At 43.4% G+C, this 17746-nt stretch overlaps 1 protein-coding gene across 1 annotated transcript in view; it reads right to left on the reverse strand.

Annotated features, from left to right (window-relative positions):
• PDLIM4 (PDZ and LIM domain 4) overlaps window positions 1-17746 on the reverse strand; it is a 123414-nt gene that overhangs the window by 79094 nt on the left and 26574 nt on the right. Inside the window, exon 2 of the mRNA XM_075900355.1 lies at window positions 13888-14039. Coding sequence (XP_075756470.1) covers window positions 13888-14039 — 152 coding nt within the window. The remainder of the gene's footprint in view (window positions 1-13887; window positions 14040-17746) is intronic.

Here is a 17746-nt window from a genome sequence, read left to right on the forward strand (position 1 = left end):
AACAGTGTTCCGGAATAAGGACTTATGCCCAAGTGGGAGAAGAATAGTTTTTCCGGAATAGCGGCTGATTTTGTACAGTAGAGCATTGTTTCTTTTCCGGAAATTCAAGGGCCAGTGTAGACAGCTCGCAGCTTATTCCGGAAAAGTGGCTGATTTTCCGGAATAAGTGGCCCAGTGTAGACACAGCCTGTGGGTTCACTCATCACCAGTGATCTTGTGATCCAGTGTAACTAGCATGCATGTTCATGCCAGTGTATTTCAAAATTGTTTGTATGTGGTTTGTATTTGTGCTGGGATTGCTTATGCAGTTATCTAATCAGGAGTTTTTCTGACCCATCACAACCCATACTACCATTAATGTCAACCAGACAGAGAACTATTTGCAATCTATCCACAGTCATCTCTGCCCTTTATAAACAGATCTCACATGATGGTGAAAGATGCATCTACAGCTTGAGTTGCTCCCTCCAAAATATTGTTTAGGTGCATTGGGATGGAAAGCAGAGGAAAGCTGTCACTGCTTGTGCTACACCCACTCTATGCTAAATATATTTTCAGTTTGTCTGGATTTTTATACCCTGCACACCCCAGAGTATCTGAGTGCCTAATATGACCCAGTTTTACAGATGGGTTGTGCAACCCACAACTCCCATTCAATGGAAGATGTGACTGATCACCACCTTTGAAACTCAAGCTGTTAGCATTGGTGTCAATGTGTCCAGGGTTGTTATCTGTTTTCCTTCAAAAGATCAAGCTTCTTTCTTTTTAAGTTATTTATCCAGTCTCTGATTTTCCTGCTGAACTTTCCAGTGGGAGTCAAAGGACAGTTGATGAACACAGTTTGGAAACAAAAACAATCTTGTTACATATTTGAACAATGCATAATGTTGAAAGTTCAATGAGAAAAGGGTACTGAATGGAAAACTGAACAGAAGAAACAAAAGGATGAAAGATTTTCATTGAGAGATAGTCTCTAGATGATGATTAATCACATATTCATGGCTGGATTTGGGTGGTGCCTTATTTGGCAAAATATCTGTAGCACCAAATTCCATAAGGACTCTCTCAGCAGATTCAAAAGAGCAACAAAAACATAAATAACTCCGCAATCTCAAACTTGTATCATACACACATCTCCCATCTCTGCTTTAACTTGTGAGCTAAAAAATAAGCAAATTAAAAAAAAAGATTGTTGCTGATCAGCAAATTACTTTTTAACTTGGAGAAAACAAAGACGTGAAACACATCAAGGACACAACTTGGAAAATGTTCACATAATCACAGAGATAAGAGGGTATCTGTGTGAGAATTCTATGTTTCAAAACTATATGCAGTATTTGTACAGGAGTAAGAAGTCAACACCTTGCATCTTGGTATCTTTTTAGACCCCAGTTCAAAGCAAACCCTGAAAGGACTAGATACACAGTGGTTCCGGTGCAAAATTGATGAAAAATACCACAGAAGAGGCTGTCCTCACGTACTTCCAGCCCAGATAAGAAATGGAAGTGGCTCAAATCTCACAAAAAACTTGACTCCTGGAAGAACTCCAGACCAAATGGACAGACTCAAGTTGTTCTGGATGCCTGTCTGAACTATATCCAAACATTTGATGGTTTACCTATTATAAGTTAATATAAGTGTGTCAGCTGGCTGTCTTGACTGCTATGGAGAGGTCTATCCTCTTAACCCAAAGCTGGAGAGAAAATTAAGTATGTTACAGTAAGAGTGTTTTGGTTCAGGCTTTGCAGAACTGGAATGGCCTATGGCTGACAGAGACAGTGCTGGAAAAACTTAAAAAACAACTCAAAGTCTTGCAACACCTAAGGGTATGTCTACACTACAAAGTTAATTCGAACTAACAGACATTAGTTCGAATTAACTTTGATAGGCGCTACACATGCAAACCGCTAGTTCGAACTTAATTCGAACTAGCGGTGCGCTTAATTCGAACTAGGTAAACCTCATTCCATGAGGACTAATGCCTAGTTCGAATTAACTAGTTCGAATTAAGGGCTGTGTAGCCACTTAATTCGAACTAGTGGGAGGCTAGCCCTTCCCAGCTTTCCCTGGTGGCCACTCTGGGCACCACCAGGGAAACTCTTCTGCCCCCCTCCCAGCCCCGGAGCCCTTAAAGGGGCACGGTCTGGCTACGGTGCCCGTGCCAGGTGCAAGCCTGTCAGCACCCAGCCAGCAGACCCTGCACCTGGCACGGCACGAGTCAGCCACCCGCTGCCACCCAGCCCTCCGCCTCTTCCCGGGACCAGGCTGGCGGCTCCCGGGAGCCTGCCCAGGTCCGCAAGAGGCGGGTGCCCGCCTGGTCTAGTGCAAACATTGTGGACCTCATCCAGGACCTCCGCACTAGGCACAGGAAAGTGGCCGTCTAGGGCAGGATAGCTGCCAGCCTGGCCACCCAGGAGCAGGTGTGCATGAAAATCAAGGTGGTCCACTGAGACCCCCGATCCTGAGCCCTGAGCTTAGAATGGCCATACTAGGTCAGACCAAAGGTCCATATAGCCCAGTAGCCTATCTGCCGACAGCGGCCAACACAAGATACCCTGGAGGGAATGGACCGAAGACAATGACCAAGCCATTTGTCTCGTGCCATCCATCTCCAGCCTTCCACAAACAGAGGCCAGGGACACCATTCCTACCCCCTGGCTAATACCATTGCATGGACCCAACCTCCATGACTTTATCTCACTTCTCTTTAAACTCTGTTCTAGTTCTAGCCTTCACAGCCTCCTGCAGCAAGGAGTTCCACAGGTTGACTATTTGCTTTGTGAAAAAGAACTTTCTGTTATTAGTTTGAAGCCTGCTACCCATTCATTTCATTTGGAGTCCTTTAGTCCTTCTATTATGGGAACTAATGAAGAACTTTTCTTTATGCACCCTCTCCACACCACTCATGCTTTTATAGACCTCTATCATATCCCCCCTCCGTCTCCTCTTTTCTAAGCTGAGAAGTCCCAGTCTCTTTAGCCTCTCTTCATATGGGACCTGTTCCAAACCCCTGATCATTTTAGTTGCCCTCCCCTCTCCCACCCTCTCTCTTCCCCTCTCCAAGCTTCTTTTCCCAGTCTCCCCGAGTTTTGTTCAATAAAGAGAGTTTCTATTTTTGAACACGTGTCCTTTATTTTGTACATCAGGAAGGGGGGCTAGGGAGGGATAAGTGGAAGGAGGTGAGGGAGGAATGGGGTACGAGCCCCCAATGGGGAGGACTGGGGTGGCTCTGCGGGCTCCTCGGGGTGGAATCTCTCCTGCAGCCCCCCGATTGACCCCCCCTCCGGATGGCAGCCTGCGGCAAGTGCAGCCGGGCTGATGGCTGAATGCTGTGATGTGCCGAGTGTGGGCACTCCGGGCACTCCAAGCCAGGACTGCTTTGCAAGCTGGGAACCCCTGAGAACTGTCTGTCCAGGGTGGGGGTCGGGTCCCTTTTAGCACAGCCCTCGGCTAGCCTAAAGCAGCAGCTCCACACTCTAAGTCCTAATCAGATGCCCTGCTGGCACTGCTTCTGGCCATCCTTAACCTCAGTTCAGGGTCCACTCAGTGTGGACATGCTAGTTCGAATTAGCAAAACGCTAATTCGAACTAGTTTTTAAGTCTACATGTGCTAATTAGAATTAGCTTAGTTCGAATTAACTAATTCAAACTAAGTTAGTTCGAATTAGTGCTGTAGTGTAGACATACCCTTAAAGACTAACAAAAAATGAAGATGGTCTCATGAGCTTTTGTGGGCACAACCCACTTCTTCAGATGAATGGAGTTTAAGGGGTCCAGTTTTCAAATAAATAGCACGGGGGGGGGGGAGGGGGAAAGGGGAAAGAAACTGTCAATTAGTGTGTCCATGCAAAATGAAGCTGATAAGAGCATTTAGTACCCACTTTAAGTATCCTTTTCATGTCAGTAGGATGTGGAATGTAGAAGGCCAATGTCTTTGTTTAGACTTCTGTTGTGGGTATCAAACTTATAAATTAAATTAAGTTCTGTAGATTCCCAGTGGAGCTGGCTTTTGAAATTGTTTTAAAATAATATGGTGACTTTGAGATCCATTAATAAATGTCCCCGCAAGTTAAAATGTTCCAACAGGTTTCTGTGTGTTGACTTTTCGAACATCTGATTTGTATCCATTAATTCTCTTTCATAGAGACTGTCCAGTTTGGCCAGTATACATGGCAGAGGGCCATTGCTGGCATAGATCACATTATTGGGTATGCAGTTATACAAGCCTCTGATGTGCTGGTTTACATGGTTAGGTCCTGTGATGAAAACGCCTGCATAGATGTGTGGACAGAATTGGCTTTGGGGTTGACTGCAGGGGTGAATTAGTTGTTAGACATCATGTTGCCCTAGGCATCCCCCAACCAGCTTTCAGGTTACAAGATGGCAGGCTGGAGACTCATTAGTGAAAATGAACCCTTAAAGGGGAAGATTCTCTCCCAGAAGCCATGCTGGAGGACAGCAAGCCAGAGCTATTGACATGGGAGGGTGGAACAGGCAGTGGTGGAATCACCTTTAGAGAGATAGAACTCCCCTGCAGAGGTGGCCAGATTGGCATGTGCCAGCCCTCTACCACTGTTACTGTGGTGGGGACCAGCATCACAGCCATCCTAGTGCAACTCCCAAAAAAGTGCAGAGTTGGGGAGCATGGCCAGAGGCACCCTACAAAAACTCCTACACTGTCACCTATGCACTCTGTGCCTAATGCAGGCCTGGAGGCTAAGAGCACAGTGCGAGGACACTAGTGTCCCATATGCAAATCTATTGCCTCTGGTTTTTTATAGACAGATACGAGTGAATATCAGCTGACTCCATGCGGGAGAAATGACATCTAATGTATGTGAAACTTGCCAATTTTCACTACTCTGAAGACAGTAACATTAGACAATTTTTTTTAAAAAAATCTGTTATCCCCAGTAGTAGTTTCCTCATTCAAATGATCTCACTCCTTTCTTAGAAAGGCAGCTCTTGAATGGCTATTCATTTTCACTGATGACATAGCCCTGGATCAGACTTCTGCAATGACTAACGATTGGGCAGGATTATCTAGAACTCAACAGATCATTCAGACTGAGCAGAGAAATCCAACAGCCATGTCACCAAACACTCAGTTTAGGCCAAGCTAAAAATAGAGCTAATGAAGTGTTACTGTAGTTACTTTCTTTACTGTACAAAATAAACTATTCAATTTTTCCCATCAGGAAAAAGGCCTTATTTAAAGATTATATTAATTAACTTCCATTGGCACCATAGTCTCAAGGGTATATATTTTTTATAAAGTGCTATGTATTCATGTATGAAACAACTGCAGAAGCACACATAAAAAGCACACAGAAAATGGTTACTTTGGATCCAATTCTGTCCTCCCAAACATCAGTATTACTCTTGTGAAAGTCAGTGGGAATTGTGCATGGATGCCTGGGTCCTTTTATATCCCCCAATAACTGGCCACATGTTATCAGATGCTTATACAATGTGCTCTCTCGTGTAAGAGAGGCCAAAGAATGTCATTGATTGCTGCATCATAGTGGTAATTTGTGGTTCAGTTTGAGCATCTCATTTAGTAAAACATCAAATACTGTTGAAGGATTTCAGGGCCCACATTTTTAAGGGTACTTAGGCACAGCTGCACTCAGGATTACAATGCTTAACTGCTCTAGGAACCTAAATCTCATTTTCAAAAGGGATTTAGGCACTTTCAAGCTGGAATCTCATTGACAGACAATGGGATTGAGACTCAAAAGTGCCTCAGTCCCTTTTGAAAATGAGATTTAGGTTCCTAGAGCAGTGAAGCATTGTAATCCTGAGTGCAGCTGTGCCTAACTGCTCTAGGAACCTAAATCTCATTTTCAAAAGGGACTGAGGCACTTTTGAGTCTCAATCCCATTGTCTGCCAATGAGATTCCAGCTCGAAAGTGCCTAAATCCCTTTTGAAAATGAGATTTAGACTCCCAAATCAGTTATGTGGTGTAACGGTAAGCATAGTAATGCCTAAATACATTTAAAAACATGGGCCTAATCAGTAGCATCAACTATATCTGTTGGTAAGTTGTTGCAAAGGTTAATTACCCTCAATGTTTAAATTGTCCTCCTTATTTCTTTCTAGTCTAAATTTGCCTGGCTTTAGCTTCTGGCCACTAGCTCGTGTCATGCCTTTGTCTCCTAACTAAAGAGTCATCTTCGATCAGAAATATTCCACGTAGCAACCTACAGACCACGATCAAGTCATCTCTTAGGCGTTTCTTTGATAAACCAAAGAGAGCTTCCGTAAAACAGCTTAACTAACTGTAAGATCCTCTGCATGAGAAATGGTCTTGTAGAAGGGTGGGCAAAAGGGCCTCTGTGGGCCGAATCCAGCCCACCATGCTGGTTCATCTGGCCTACGAAGGTCCTGCTGCTCCCCCACCCCAAGGCCAATTAGGACCTGGGGGTAGGGGAAGCACCCTAGGTTTCCTCCACCCTGCCAGGAGCACATGGTGCTTTGAAGGACCACACACTCCTGGCAGGACAGGAGGAGGTTTCACACACACTCCCATCCCAAAGCCCTGATTAGCCTAGGGTGGGAGGAGCATGTGAAGTTTCTCCAGCCTACCCCCGCCCTACGAAAAGCGTGTGGCATTTAGAAGCGCTGCACACTCCTGGCAGGGAAGGAGGTGGCTTTGTGTGTTTCCTGCCCCCAGACCTTGATTGGCCAGGGGGTGGGGGAGCACAGGAAGTCTCCTCCCACCTCCATAGGCATGGGTGCTTAGTGGGAAGGGGGGGAAACGGTGGGGAAGCCCAGAAGCATCCTGGTCCTGCCCTTTTTGTTTGAGGCCCCGACCCTTCCGGTGCGGCCCAGGAAAAAATTATTGCCCACCGCTGGTCTTGTATAATAAAGACCATTACTGTGTTGGGGTGCCAAGCAGATTTCTTCTCTGTCAGATTGTACTATGGTCAGAGTTGGATCGCTCAGTTCCTGAAAGCTGAACTTTCAGCACAAACATATGCAAACTATAACCACAAGCAAACATGGTTGTTAGCAGGATTTTGGACTATGTCCACCAGTCTGAACATATCACAGGGCACTATAAAGTGGTTCTAGTAAGGAACATCCCCACATGTGTACCCTTAATGGCTGTGACAGGGCGTTGCCCCGCACTGGCCCTTTAAGGGCTAGAACCCCATCTTGCGAGAGGGGTGGAGCTGTGAAGCCAGCAGCTGCCTCAGGTATTAGCCAGTTAGGGCTCAGTTGAGTGCAATATAAATAAAGGCTTCTGGAGGGAGGAGAGACATGACTCTCTCTTGTTCCAGGCGAGGAGCAGGAGGGACTGACCAGCCAGGTGAGTTAGAGGCTTCCTGACAAAGCAGGGCTGGGGAAAGGCAGGCAGAGTTGGGGAGGTTCTGGCTAGGCAAGCTCCCAGGCTGCAGGGCCTGAAGCAAGGCCTGAGGCTAAGAGGGCTGCACAGAGGCAGTCAGGGTAGGCAAAGGCAGCAGGTCCACACCCCCTTGCCAATGATGAATGGCCATTTCAGACTGCGGGTTGCCCGTGGCAGGGGCTAGATGAAGACTGGCAGTGGGTCACTGAGGCAAGGTGGATATAGGAGATTGGGGGTTCTAAGAGGGGGTACACCCCAGAGTGTGGAGGCACTGCTGCAGGGCAGTCCAGAAGGGAGGATGCCATGGTCTGGGAGGTGGAGGAAAAATATGTAACAGCTGGCGAGACACCAGCCGAAAGGGGCGCTCCAGAGCCGAAATGCTAATTTCCAGAGTGTCCAGCAGGAGGCACTCATGGCAGTGTTCTGCCGTGTTACAACAGGTTTAAATATCCTTGATTTTCTTTTTTTTTTTTTTTTGTAAAACTAGAAGGCAACCCCAGTAGCAACTGGGGCTTATCTACACTTGAAATTGTTATGTCGTGGGGAGTTTCACAGCATAGGAAGAAATCAGTGGCAAGGCAGAGAGCTGGAGTAGGTGCAAGTGTCCATTTTATTGCATAGCACAGAACTCACCAGAACAAGCCCAGACTAGCTGGGCTGACCCCAGTGACCTACTCAGTTACCATAACAACAAGATCTATATCTACAACCCAATATACAACAGAAATGCAACAGTAGAGTTGCTTTAGCACTTCAGTGTAGACACTACATGCTGATGAGAGAATCCCTCCCCAATTGTGGTAGATTATTTACCTCTCCAAGAGGCAGCAGCTAGGTCAAAGGAAGAATGCTTCCCTAGACTAGAGCTGTCTACATGAGGAGTTGGTTTAATTAACATTGCTCAGGGGTGTGGATTTTTCACTTAGCTGCATATGGTCTGGATTCTGCTCCCAGTGTAGACAGATCTTGTGCCTTACTTTCGATAAGACCCCCTATTTAAGCAAAGCCTTGTTAAGTCCTTGTCTAGTTTCAATGCTGGATGTTAGCAATTAAAACTTTGAATGTGGTTCACTGGACAAGAAAATGCTTATTTTGAAATGGTTCTGATGACAAAGTCTATTTAAAGTTCATCTGATTTTATTTATTCCATATCACGGAGCATTTTAAACATTACTTGAATTACTTTAAAAAATGCATTAGACAAAAAAACTGTTGTTCCCAAAGAATTAGTGAAGTTTGATCAGGATGTTTAAAGCATCCCCATGTCTTCAAATTTAATATATAGTTAATTCTGTATACACTGGAATCTGATCAGAGCAATGACCTGATCCAGCTCCTGTTAAAGTTAATGGAAAGACTCTGACTGATACCAGTACAGAGTTTTTTTGTGCTCTTCATGAACTCACATAGGAGGACACTCCATTTTACTGGAGTGAAAGCTCCATTTCAATGCACCGCAGTGAAGCTTTACTCCGGCAGAAGAAGGTTCCACTGTGCTAAGCCCCTTGAAGACAGCCCCTGTAAACGTTGGTGTTCCAAGAGGAACTGGTCAAGCAGAGAAGAAGGGGGAGAAGGAGCAGAGAAGTACTACCAGCTTGTGTGGACAGGAGCAAGGATGTCAATGCAGTCCACTACATGATTAATTGATAAGCCTTGGCTTATTGGTTATCTTATCGACTCCACGCAAACACACGCCAGCGGCCTCTGTGTCAGAGACAGCAAGGGGGGGGGAAGAGTGGGAGCTGGTGTCTGTGAGGACCCCCCTGCAAGGCAGGGGCTGCTGCCGGGGACCAGCCTCTGTCCACAGTGGCCCAGGCTTGTCACAGACAGAGGCTGTTTTGTGCTTCTAACAGAGCTCGGACCCCCCCTCCCATGAACAGGGGCTACTGCCAAACCAGCCTCTGTGCACAGGGAGCTTGGACCCCTGCAGACAAGGGCTCCTCCCAGTCTCGAAACAGCACCAGTTTGGCGTGCAGAGATGGGCCATTCTTAGTAAAGCCACACCTCATGGGAAGCAGAGAGAATCTGAGTATGGCTGGCCTGATAGCCCTGCAGGCCTGGAGTAGCCCCTTGCCCACAGCAAGTGGGGAGCTGCTCCAGCCCACTGGTTAACCATACTGGCAAGCATCACCCAGTGACAGTGATGCTTACCAGTTAATCATTCACATCCCTATCCAGGACCTGCACAATAAAGCCCAAGCTTGACTGGGGCTTCTGGGTACTACTAAAATATTAATGTTAAAAAAGCATTCTACTTTATTTATGGTAGCTATTTATACATGACCAAACTGTACACAGAGGAATAAGGCTATGGCTTTATGAACCACCAATAACTAATAACTTAGATTTTAGATGAGGTTTCAAGGTCCAGAAATCTACGCATTTTTTAAAAGGAAATATAAACAGTGAATAGCAGCGCTTTACATAAGGAAATGCCTTTTTAACTTGAAGTGGAAAATCTTATAAACATACTTATATCTATCACAGATCACATTAGTTATTAAAGTTTCTCATAAAACACATTCATTTTGGCTGGACAATTACAGTAATTTGTGATTTCATTAGAAACATTTTGCCAGGGAATGAATTCTGATGTATAGAAAAAAAAACCCATTTACATGAACTTTGGTTTTGCTATAAATTATTCCTAAAAGTTTAATCACTCTGCAAAGCCTTGCACAGTGGGCTATCCAGAAGAGATGCCAAGGTAATAAGTGCTATGTATCTGATGCTTCGCCAAACCTAGATTTCAGTCCCTAGATTGCTCCCATTGAAATCAGTGGGAGTTTTTCAGGGCAGGCAGGATTGGATGTTCAGGCATGTCATCTGCTTCTAACAAAAGTCCTACAGTATACTCATGCAAATTCAAATACAAATGATCTGGAAATATATGGCCATACCAGCATTTCCTATTGACATCATTTTTAAAGCTTTTGTTTACCAACAACAGATACACAAACCATTGGGGCACACGAAGAAACAAATTTATTGATACAATATGGTGTTATTTTTTATTTGGGGACTAATCATCAGCCTTTTGAAGATGTATCAGATTTGCATGATATCATGGGATAAATTGGCCCATACAAATAGGAAATAAAATCATATAATGTATACACAGAAGCATAGAATCACACAATTCTAGAACTGGAAGGAACCTCGAGAGATCATCTAGTCCAGTTCCCTGCCCTCATGGCAGGAGCGAGCACCATCTAGATCATGGGTTCCCAAACTAGGGGGCATGAAGAAATTCCAGGGGGGGCATGAGGTGACCCAGCCCCCCCCTCCCCCTGGTCAAGTCTACCCTTCCCCTATATTTTGCTGCTATTTTTGTTTTTCGTCCCTGGTCAGTTCCAGTCAGTTCCTTTTTTTTTCCTCAACAAGTTTTGCTGCTATTGGGGTAGGGGTGGAGGTGAGGGTTTCTCAAAAATCAAAAAGGGGGCTTGATGCTGAAAAGTTTGGGAACCACTGATCTAGATTATCCCAGACAGATATCTGTCTAATCTGCTCTTAAATATCTCCAATGATGAAAATTCCACAACCTCCCTAGGCAATTTATTCTAGGCTTAACCACCCTGACAGTCAGGAATTTTTTCCTAATGTCCAGCTTAAACCGCCCTTGCTGCAATTTAAGCCTATTGCTTCTTATCCTATCCTCAGAGGTTAAAGAGAATAATTTTTCTGCATTCTCTCACTTTTTTACATACTTGAAAACTGCTATCATGTCCCCTCTCAGTCTTCTCTTTTCCAAACTAAACAAGCCCAATTCTTTCAGTCTTTCTTCATAGGCCATGTTTTCTAGACTTTTAATAATTTTTCCTGCTCTTCTCTGGACTTTCTCCAATTTCTCCATATCTTTCCTGAAATGTGGTGCCCAAAACTTAATATAATATTCTAGCTGAGGCGTAATCAGCGCAGAATAGAGCAGAGGAATTACTTCTTGTATCTTACTCACAACACTCCTGTTAATGCATCCCAGAATGTTTGCTTTTATTGCAACAGTGTCACATTGTTGACTCATATTTAGCTTGTGGTTCACAATGACTCCTAGATCTCCTTCTGTAGGACTCCTTCCTAGACAGTCACGTCCCATTTTATGTGTGTGAAACTGATTATTCCTCCTTAAGTGAAGTACTTTTGCATTTGTCCTTTTTGAACTTCATCCTATTTACCTCAGACCATTTCTCCAGTTTGTCCAGATCATTTTGAATTATAACCCTATCCTCAAAGCACTTGCAATCCCTCCCAGCTTGGTATTATCTGCAAACTTAATAGGCATACTCTCTATGCCATTATCTAAACAGCTGATGATTATATCGAACAGAACAAGTCCCAAACCTGATCTCTGTGGAACTTCACTTCTTATGCCCTTCCAGCATGACTGTGAACCATAATTACTCTCTGAGAACGATTACCAACCAATTACACAGCCATATTGTAGTAGCTCCATCTATGTTGTATTTCCTTTTATTGATAAGGTCACACAAGACTGTATCAAATACTTTACTAAAGTCTGACATACCACAGCTACCGCTTCCTCCTTAACCACAAGGCTTGTTATCTTATAAGGGAAAGCTGTCAGATTGGTTTGACTTGATTTGTTCTTGACAAATCCATGCTGTTATGTATCACCTTATTATCTTCCACATGTTTGTAGATGGATTTCTTAATTATTCACTCTATTATCTTCCTTTCACAGAAGTTAAGCTGACTGATTCATAATTTCCTGGGTTGTCCTTATTTCCTTTTTATAGATGGGCACACTATATTTGCCCTTTTTTGCAGTCTTCTGGAATCTCTCCTGTCTTCCATGTCTTTTAAAAAATTATGGCTAATGACTCAGGTTCTCAATCAACTCCTTGAGTATTCTAGGATGCATTTCATCAGGTCCTGGTAACTTCAAGACATCTAACTTTTCTAAGTAATTTTAACTTGTTCTTTTCTTATTTTAACTTCTGAACTTACCCAATTATCACCAGCATTCACTATGTTAGGCATCCAATCTCCATCAACTTTTCTTGGTAAAAACTGACACAAAGTTGTCATTGCAACATTTTCCATTAGGGTATGTCTAGACTACATGGCTCCATCGACGGAGCCATGTAGATTTGTTTATTGTGCAAAGGGAAATGAAGCGGCGATTTAAATAATCGCCGTTCATTTACATTTAAATGGCTGCCACGCTGAGCCAACAAACAGCTGATTAGCTGTTTGTTGGCTCAGCGAGCTAGTCTGGACACTCTGCGGTCGATATCAAAGCCCTTTGTCGACCGCCCCGGTAAACCTCATCCCACAAGGAATAACGGGGCGGTCAACAAAGGGCTTTGATGTCGACCGCGGAGCGTCCAGACTAGCGCGCTGAGCCGACAAACAGCTGATCAACCCTAATCTACATAGCTCCGTCGATGGAGCCATGTAGTCTAGACACAGCCTTACTGTTCTTCCCTCTTCATTGAACAATGGACCTACCTTGGCATTGGTCTTCCTCTTGCTTCTAATATATTTGCAGAATATGTAGAAATGCAGCCCCAGTCCCAGTGTCCACATATTATGTGGATGCAGGAACTGTTAAAGAGGAAGCATGCTTAGCCTTTCATTTAAGAGGAAGGAATAGGCGGGGCCTGTCTACACTTGAAATGCTCTAGTGGCACAGCTGCATTGCTGTAGAATTGCAGAGTAAACATTACATACACAGACAGCAGGCACTCTCTCATTGACGCAGGCAATCCACGACCCTGAGGAGCGGTAGGTAGATTGAGAGAAGAATTCCTCCCTTGACCTAGCACAGTCTACATAGGTAGTTAAATCAACTCAACTATATCACTCATGGGTGTGGATTATTTACCTAGCCACAAAGCTGATCTAATTTTCTAGCACGGATCAGTCCTTAGGACACATTTATATGGAGACACTCAAGAAAGTTAATGTGAATAAGATGAAAGGTATGAAGTCAGTGTGCATAAATTAAAGGCTGTTTCATTCAGCAGTAAAATGGCCATAATTTTCTGTATTTAATTCTCATTTAAGAATTCCAGGGTGGATTAAGGGCTTGTCTATGTGAACAATGAATTTGCCACAAACTGGGGTGCAAATGTACCCTGCCCTAGCCTGTTTCACACTGTCTGTCCCTGTGGACTCAATGCACGTTGACAGTTAATGTGCTTTGACAAACCTTTAATCCTCTCTGGAATCCTTGGAACAAGGATTAAAATTCACCTGAACTTCCCTGATTGTCTCCATGTAGACTAGCCCTTAGGATCACTCCAATGTGATTATTTTAATGCATTATACTGTGGCTCCAGAGCTACTCTAACATGAACTCCCTTCCAGTCCTCCCTACCTAGGAGAGAGGCTACAACCCAGGGATTCAGAGAGAAGCAGAGGGAAAAAAGGAAGATGTTTATGGTTGCCATGTGGTTGCAGAAAACCATCTCAAAGAAGGGGACATTTAGTTACAAATATGGACACAGAAACTATGTAGTTAGTGGATGAATATTAAAGTATAAGTGCTTGAAGGGCAAGTGAAGACACCTACCTGTTCACAGATAGCATCAGCTGGTCCATACATGCTTTGATCTTGTTTTGTGCTTCTAGATGAGTCATGCTTTCTGTACTCTCTCCATTAATGGCCAGAATAATATCTCCGGGACACAGGTTAGCCAGGGCTGCCTTACTCCCAGGATTGATCTACACAAAGAAAGAAAAAAGTGCTACTAAAAAGAATACTTAGTGTGAAAACACACAACAGTTAAAGATGCAGGACTGGTTCTTTGGAAAAAACCTGGAGGAAGAAAGTAGACATAGCAAACTTCCTGCAATCAAAGCAGCTATCAGTGAACAGTTTTCTATGGAGAGGTTCTTTGTGAAGATATTTCAGAAGTAGCCTCAATTTTGGGGTACCCTATTTTCTCCTTCCAAGACTGTTCTGCAGTGACACTGGATAATTCCAACCATGGATCTAATTCAAAGCTCTTTGACCTCAAGTAAGAGATTCACATTGACTTTCATGAACACTTCTTCATGTTCCCTTTCTAAATTTGGGGTTTTTTTGGTTGGTTAGTTTGTTTGTTTAACATACAACAATGTAATGTAGCCCTTCATTCAAAGGGAGCTGGGCACCTAAAAATCCCTTGAGCTCGTTTGAAAATCCCTGCCTTTATTCACAGGCTCCACTATTTCATCACATGCTTTAGAATCAACTTCTGAAGAGTGCTGAAAAAAACAAAAGCAGCCCCACAGCTCAGCCGGAGCATTCCTAACCATGGTAGAGAGGTGAGGATGCACTCCAACCCAGCTGGGCAGGACCACCCCCACTTTCTGTTTAATCAGTTAAATAATTAATTAGGATTTTACTTCCCTAGTTCAAATTATATGTTTCTTTCCAGTCTTGCATCAATACTATGCTGCTTATTAAATCTCCATAACTTTTCTCCTAGGCTACGTCTACACTGGCATGATTTTCCGAAAATGCTTTTAACAGAAAAGTTTTCAGTTAAAAGCATTTTCGGAAAAGCGCGTCTAGATTGGCAGGATGCTTTTCCGCAAAAGCACTTTTTGCGGAAAAGCGTCCGTGGCCAATCTAGACGCGGTTTTCTGCAAAAAAGCCCCGATTGCCATTTTCGCGATCGGGCCTTTTTTGCGGAAAACAGTACTGTGCTGTCTACACTGGCCCTTTTGCGCAAAAGTCTTTCGGATCTTACATGAGATCGTCAGTGCTTTTCCGGAAATTCAAGCGGCCAGTGTAGACAGCTGGCAAGTTTTTCCGCAAAAGCAGATGATTTTGTGGAAAAACTTGCCGGTCTAGACACAGCCCTACTGTTTTTGTATTAATACCAATCTATCACAAAGATCAGAACTCCTTTCTTGGGAAACTAATGACATGTTACAGTACCAGTTGTGGTTAGAGTGTACAGACTTAGGCTACGTCCACAATGGCATGATCTTGTGCAAATACTCTTTAACGCAAGAGTTCTTGCGTTAAACTATTTGCACAAGAGAGTGTCTACACTGGCATGTGCTTTTGCGCAAGAGCATCCATGCCAGTATAGATGCTCTCTTGCGCAAGAAAGCTCTGATGGCCATTTTAACCATATGGCTTTCTTGCAAAGAAATTCATGTTGCCTATCTACACTGGCCTCTTGCGCAAGAACAGTTGCGCAAGAGGGCTTATTCTTGAGCGGGCGCATCATAGTTCTTGTGCAAGAAGCACCGATTTCACACATTAGTTCGTCAGTGTCCTTGAGCAAGAACTCGCGGCCAGTGTAGACAGGCAGCAAGTTTTTGTGCAAAAGCGGGTGCTTTTGCGCAAGATCGCACCAATGTAGACACAGCCTTAGAGCCCAACACTATAGGTCTGAGTGACCCAGAGAATGGTTCAAAACAGTGGGTGTTTTGCTTATATCCGACCCACTGTGTTTCTAATTTTTACAAAGATAATAAAAATTATGTAATATGTAGGCAGTACAGCTGCCAATAAATGTGTGTTTAACTGTGTAAACTGTTGATAGCTAAATGTTTGTCCTTGAATTTCCTCCTCAAGTCATTCATAGCATCTGTTTATGCTTTCACACACTTGCTATGATAGCCACCAGAATGGTTTATCTAACGAGAAAGTGCAGTCTGTTAGATGTACTTATTCGTCTCTCACTGCATTTAAAATGTGATAGCATTTGAATATCATTTTGTATCAGTTTTCATTTATACTAGAATAATCCTGGGTCTCAACAGATGTGAGACTGCTTCAACATACTATTTTGTAGAATTGCTGGAGCTCATCCCTGATAGACAAATTAGAATTAAAAGGAAGTCTAATTTAGGATCACCTAGAAATTCCACATCCCCATTCCAGTATAGGCTACAAATTAGTCATGGAATTATTGCCTCTAACAACTGTGACTCTTGGCAACTTCACTTTCTCATGGAAAAGTCTTTGGCTTTGATTTTTTTCCTATTGCAACAGAGATCACGGGTTTTATGTATATTACTCTTAAATCGAGCTATGCTTTCTGAGATGGATTACAGGTGACAGTTCTACTGCTATAGAATGACAGCGTTAACAACATAAAGAAACCTCCAGAGATGACTGTTTGGTTTGAGAATAAAGTGAAAGGCAACATCTCCAATATTATGACTTGGTCACTTCATAGGTTTTCTAAGGGGAAAATATTTTTAAATAAACAAAACAATCTCCACAATTTACATCTCTAGAAGGAAAATGTCCTATATTAATTTTAACATGTAACTCAAAAATCAGGATGACTTCTCAGCTTTTCCTATCTCCTGCTGTTTGGATGTATAGCTAACAAAACTGGCTAACAAACCATGTATGACAATTGTATCAAACACTTGGGACCCAATTCAGGCCCTCACTGATTTCCAGTACGGGTGATTGACGCTCCTGTTGGCCATGGATCACTGTTCCCAGCCAATGAGAGCTGCAGGAAGTGGCACGGACCAGACCACTGCTTCCTGCAGCTCCCATTGGCTATGAATGGTGATCCATGGCCAACAGGAGCAGCAATTGCTTGTACCTGCAGAGGCACAGGTAAATATAGAGATGGCAGCCCACCAGGGGCTAATCCTGGCAGACAGGATCTGGTCTATGGGCCAGTATTTGACCACCCGTGGCACAGAGTATCAGTGGGACGGAATTCTAAGAGGTTATGAGCAGCTCAGAATCTCTTTTTCTTGCCTAATCAGAACAAGTAACCTGCAAGAAAAAGGTTTTGCCATGATGAATTGGCATTTCTTATTTACTTTTCAATGTTTTCAGCAAGTTATTTTGCTGTTTCAACCACTAAGATTTCCCCCTTCTTCATTTACAGGCTCCACTGAGGTGAAAGTGTCCATTTGCTATAATAAAAGACAAGTGCTACATAGTTCTGTCTTTTGTTTTAGCTAGACCAGACTAACACAGCTGCATCTCTATCACTATTGCATTTGCTATAATGTATAAGTAAAATCTTGATTCACAATAGGGATTTCCCCTTCCATTCAGCTTAACTAAATCAGAGTTTACTTGGAGAATAAGCCATTCATAAACAGGCCTCTTTGTGGTTTCCAATTTTTTAGTTTGCAATTTATTTTAAATTACTTTGGCAACGCTTTCATATTGGAATTATTGTATTCTATTCATGGAAATGCCTGAGGGCTGGAAATGGAATTGCATTTCAAGATCTCATTAGTTTGGGATATAAACAATGGTCCTTTAGTTAGCTGGGAGGTCGTAATGTGTATCAGGCCTAACATTTGTATTGGTCACTAAATTATGTTTAAAGCACAACAGGCTGACTTCTCCAGATTTACAGTAGTGAGACGATCCCATTGAAGTTCTGAATCACACTGACTTCAGTGAGGCTCTGCATGGATACAGGGACACACACAAGAATCCTAGC

Source organism: Pelodiscus sinensis, chromosome 17 (assembly GCF_049634645.1).
Source record: "Pelodiscus sinensis isolate JC-2024 chromosome 17, ASM4963464v1, whole genome shotgun sequence".
NCBI lineage: Eukaryota > Metazoa > Chordata > Testudines > Trionychidae > Pelodiscus > Pelodiscus sinensis.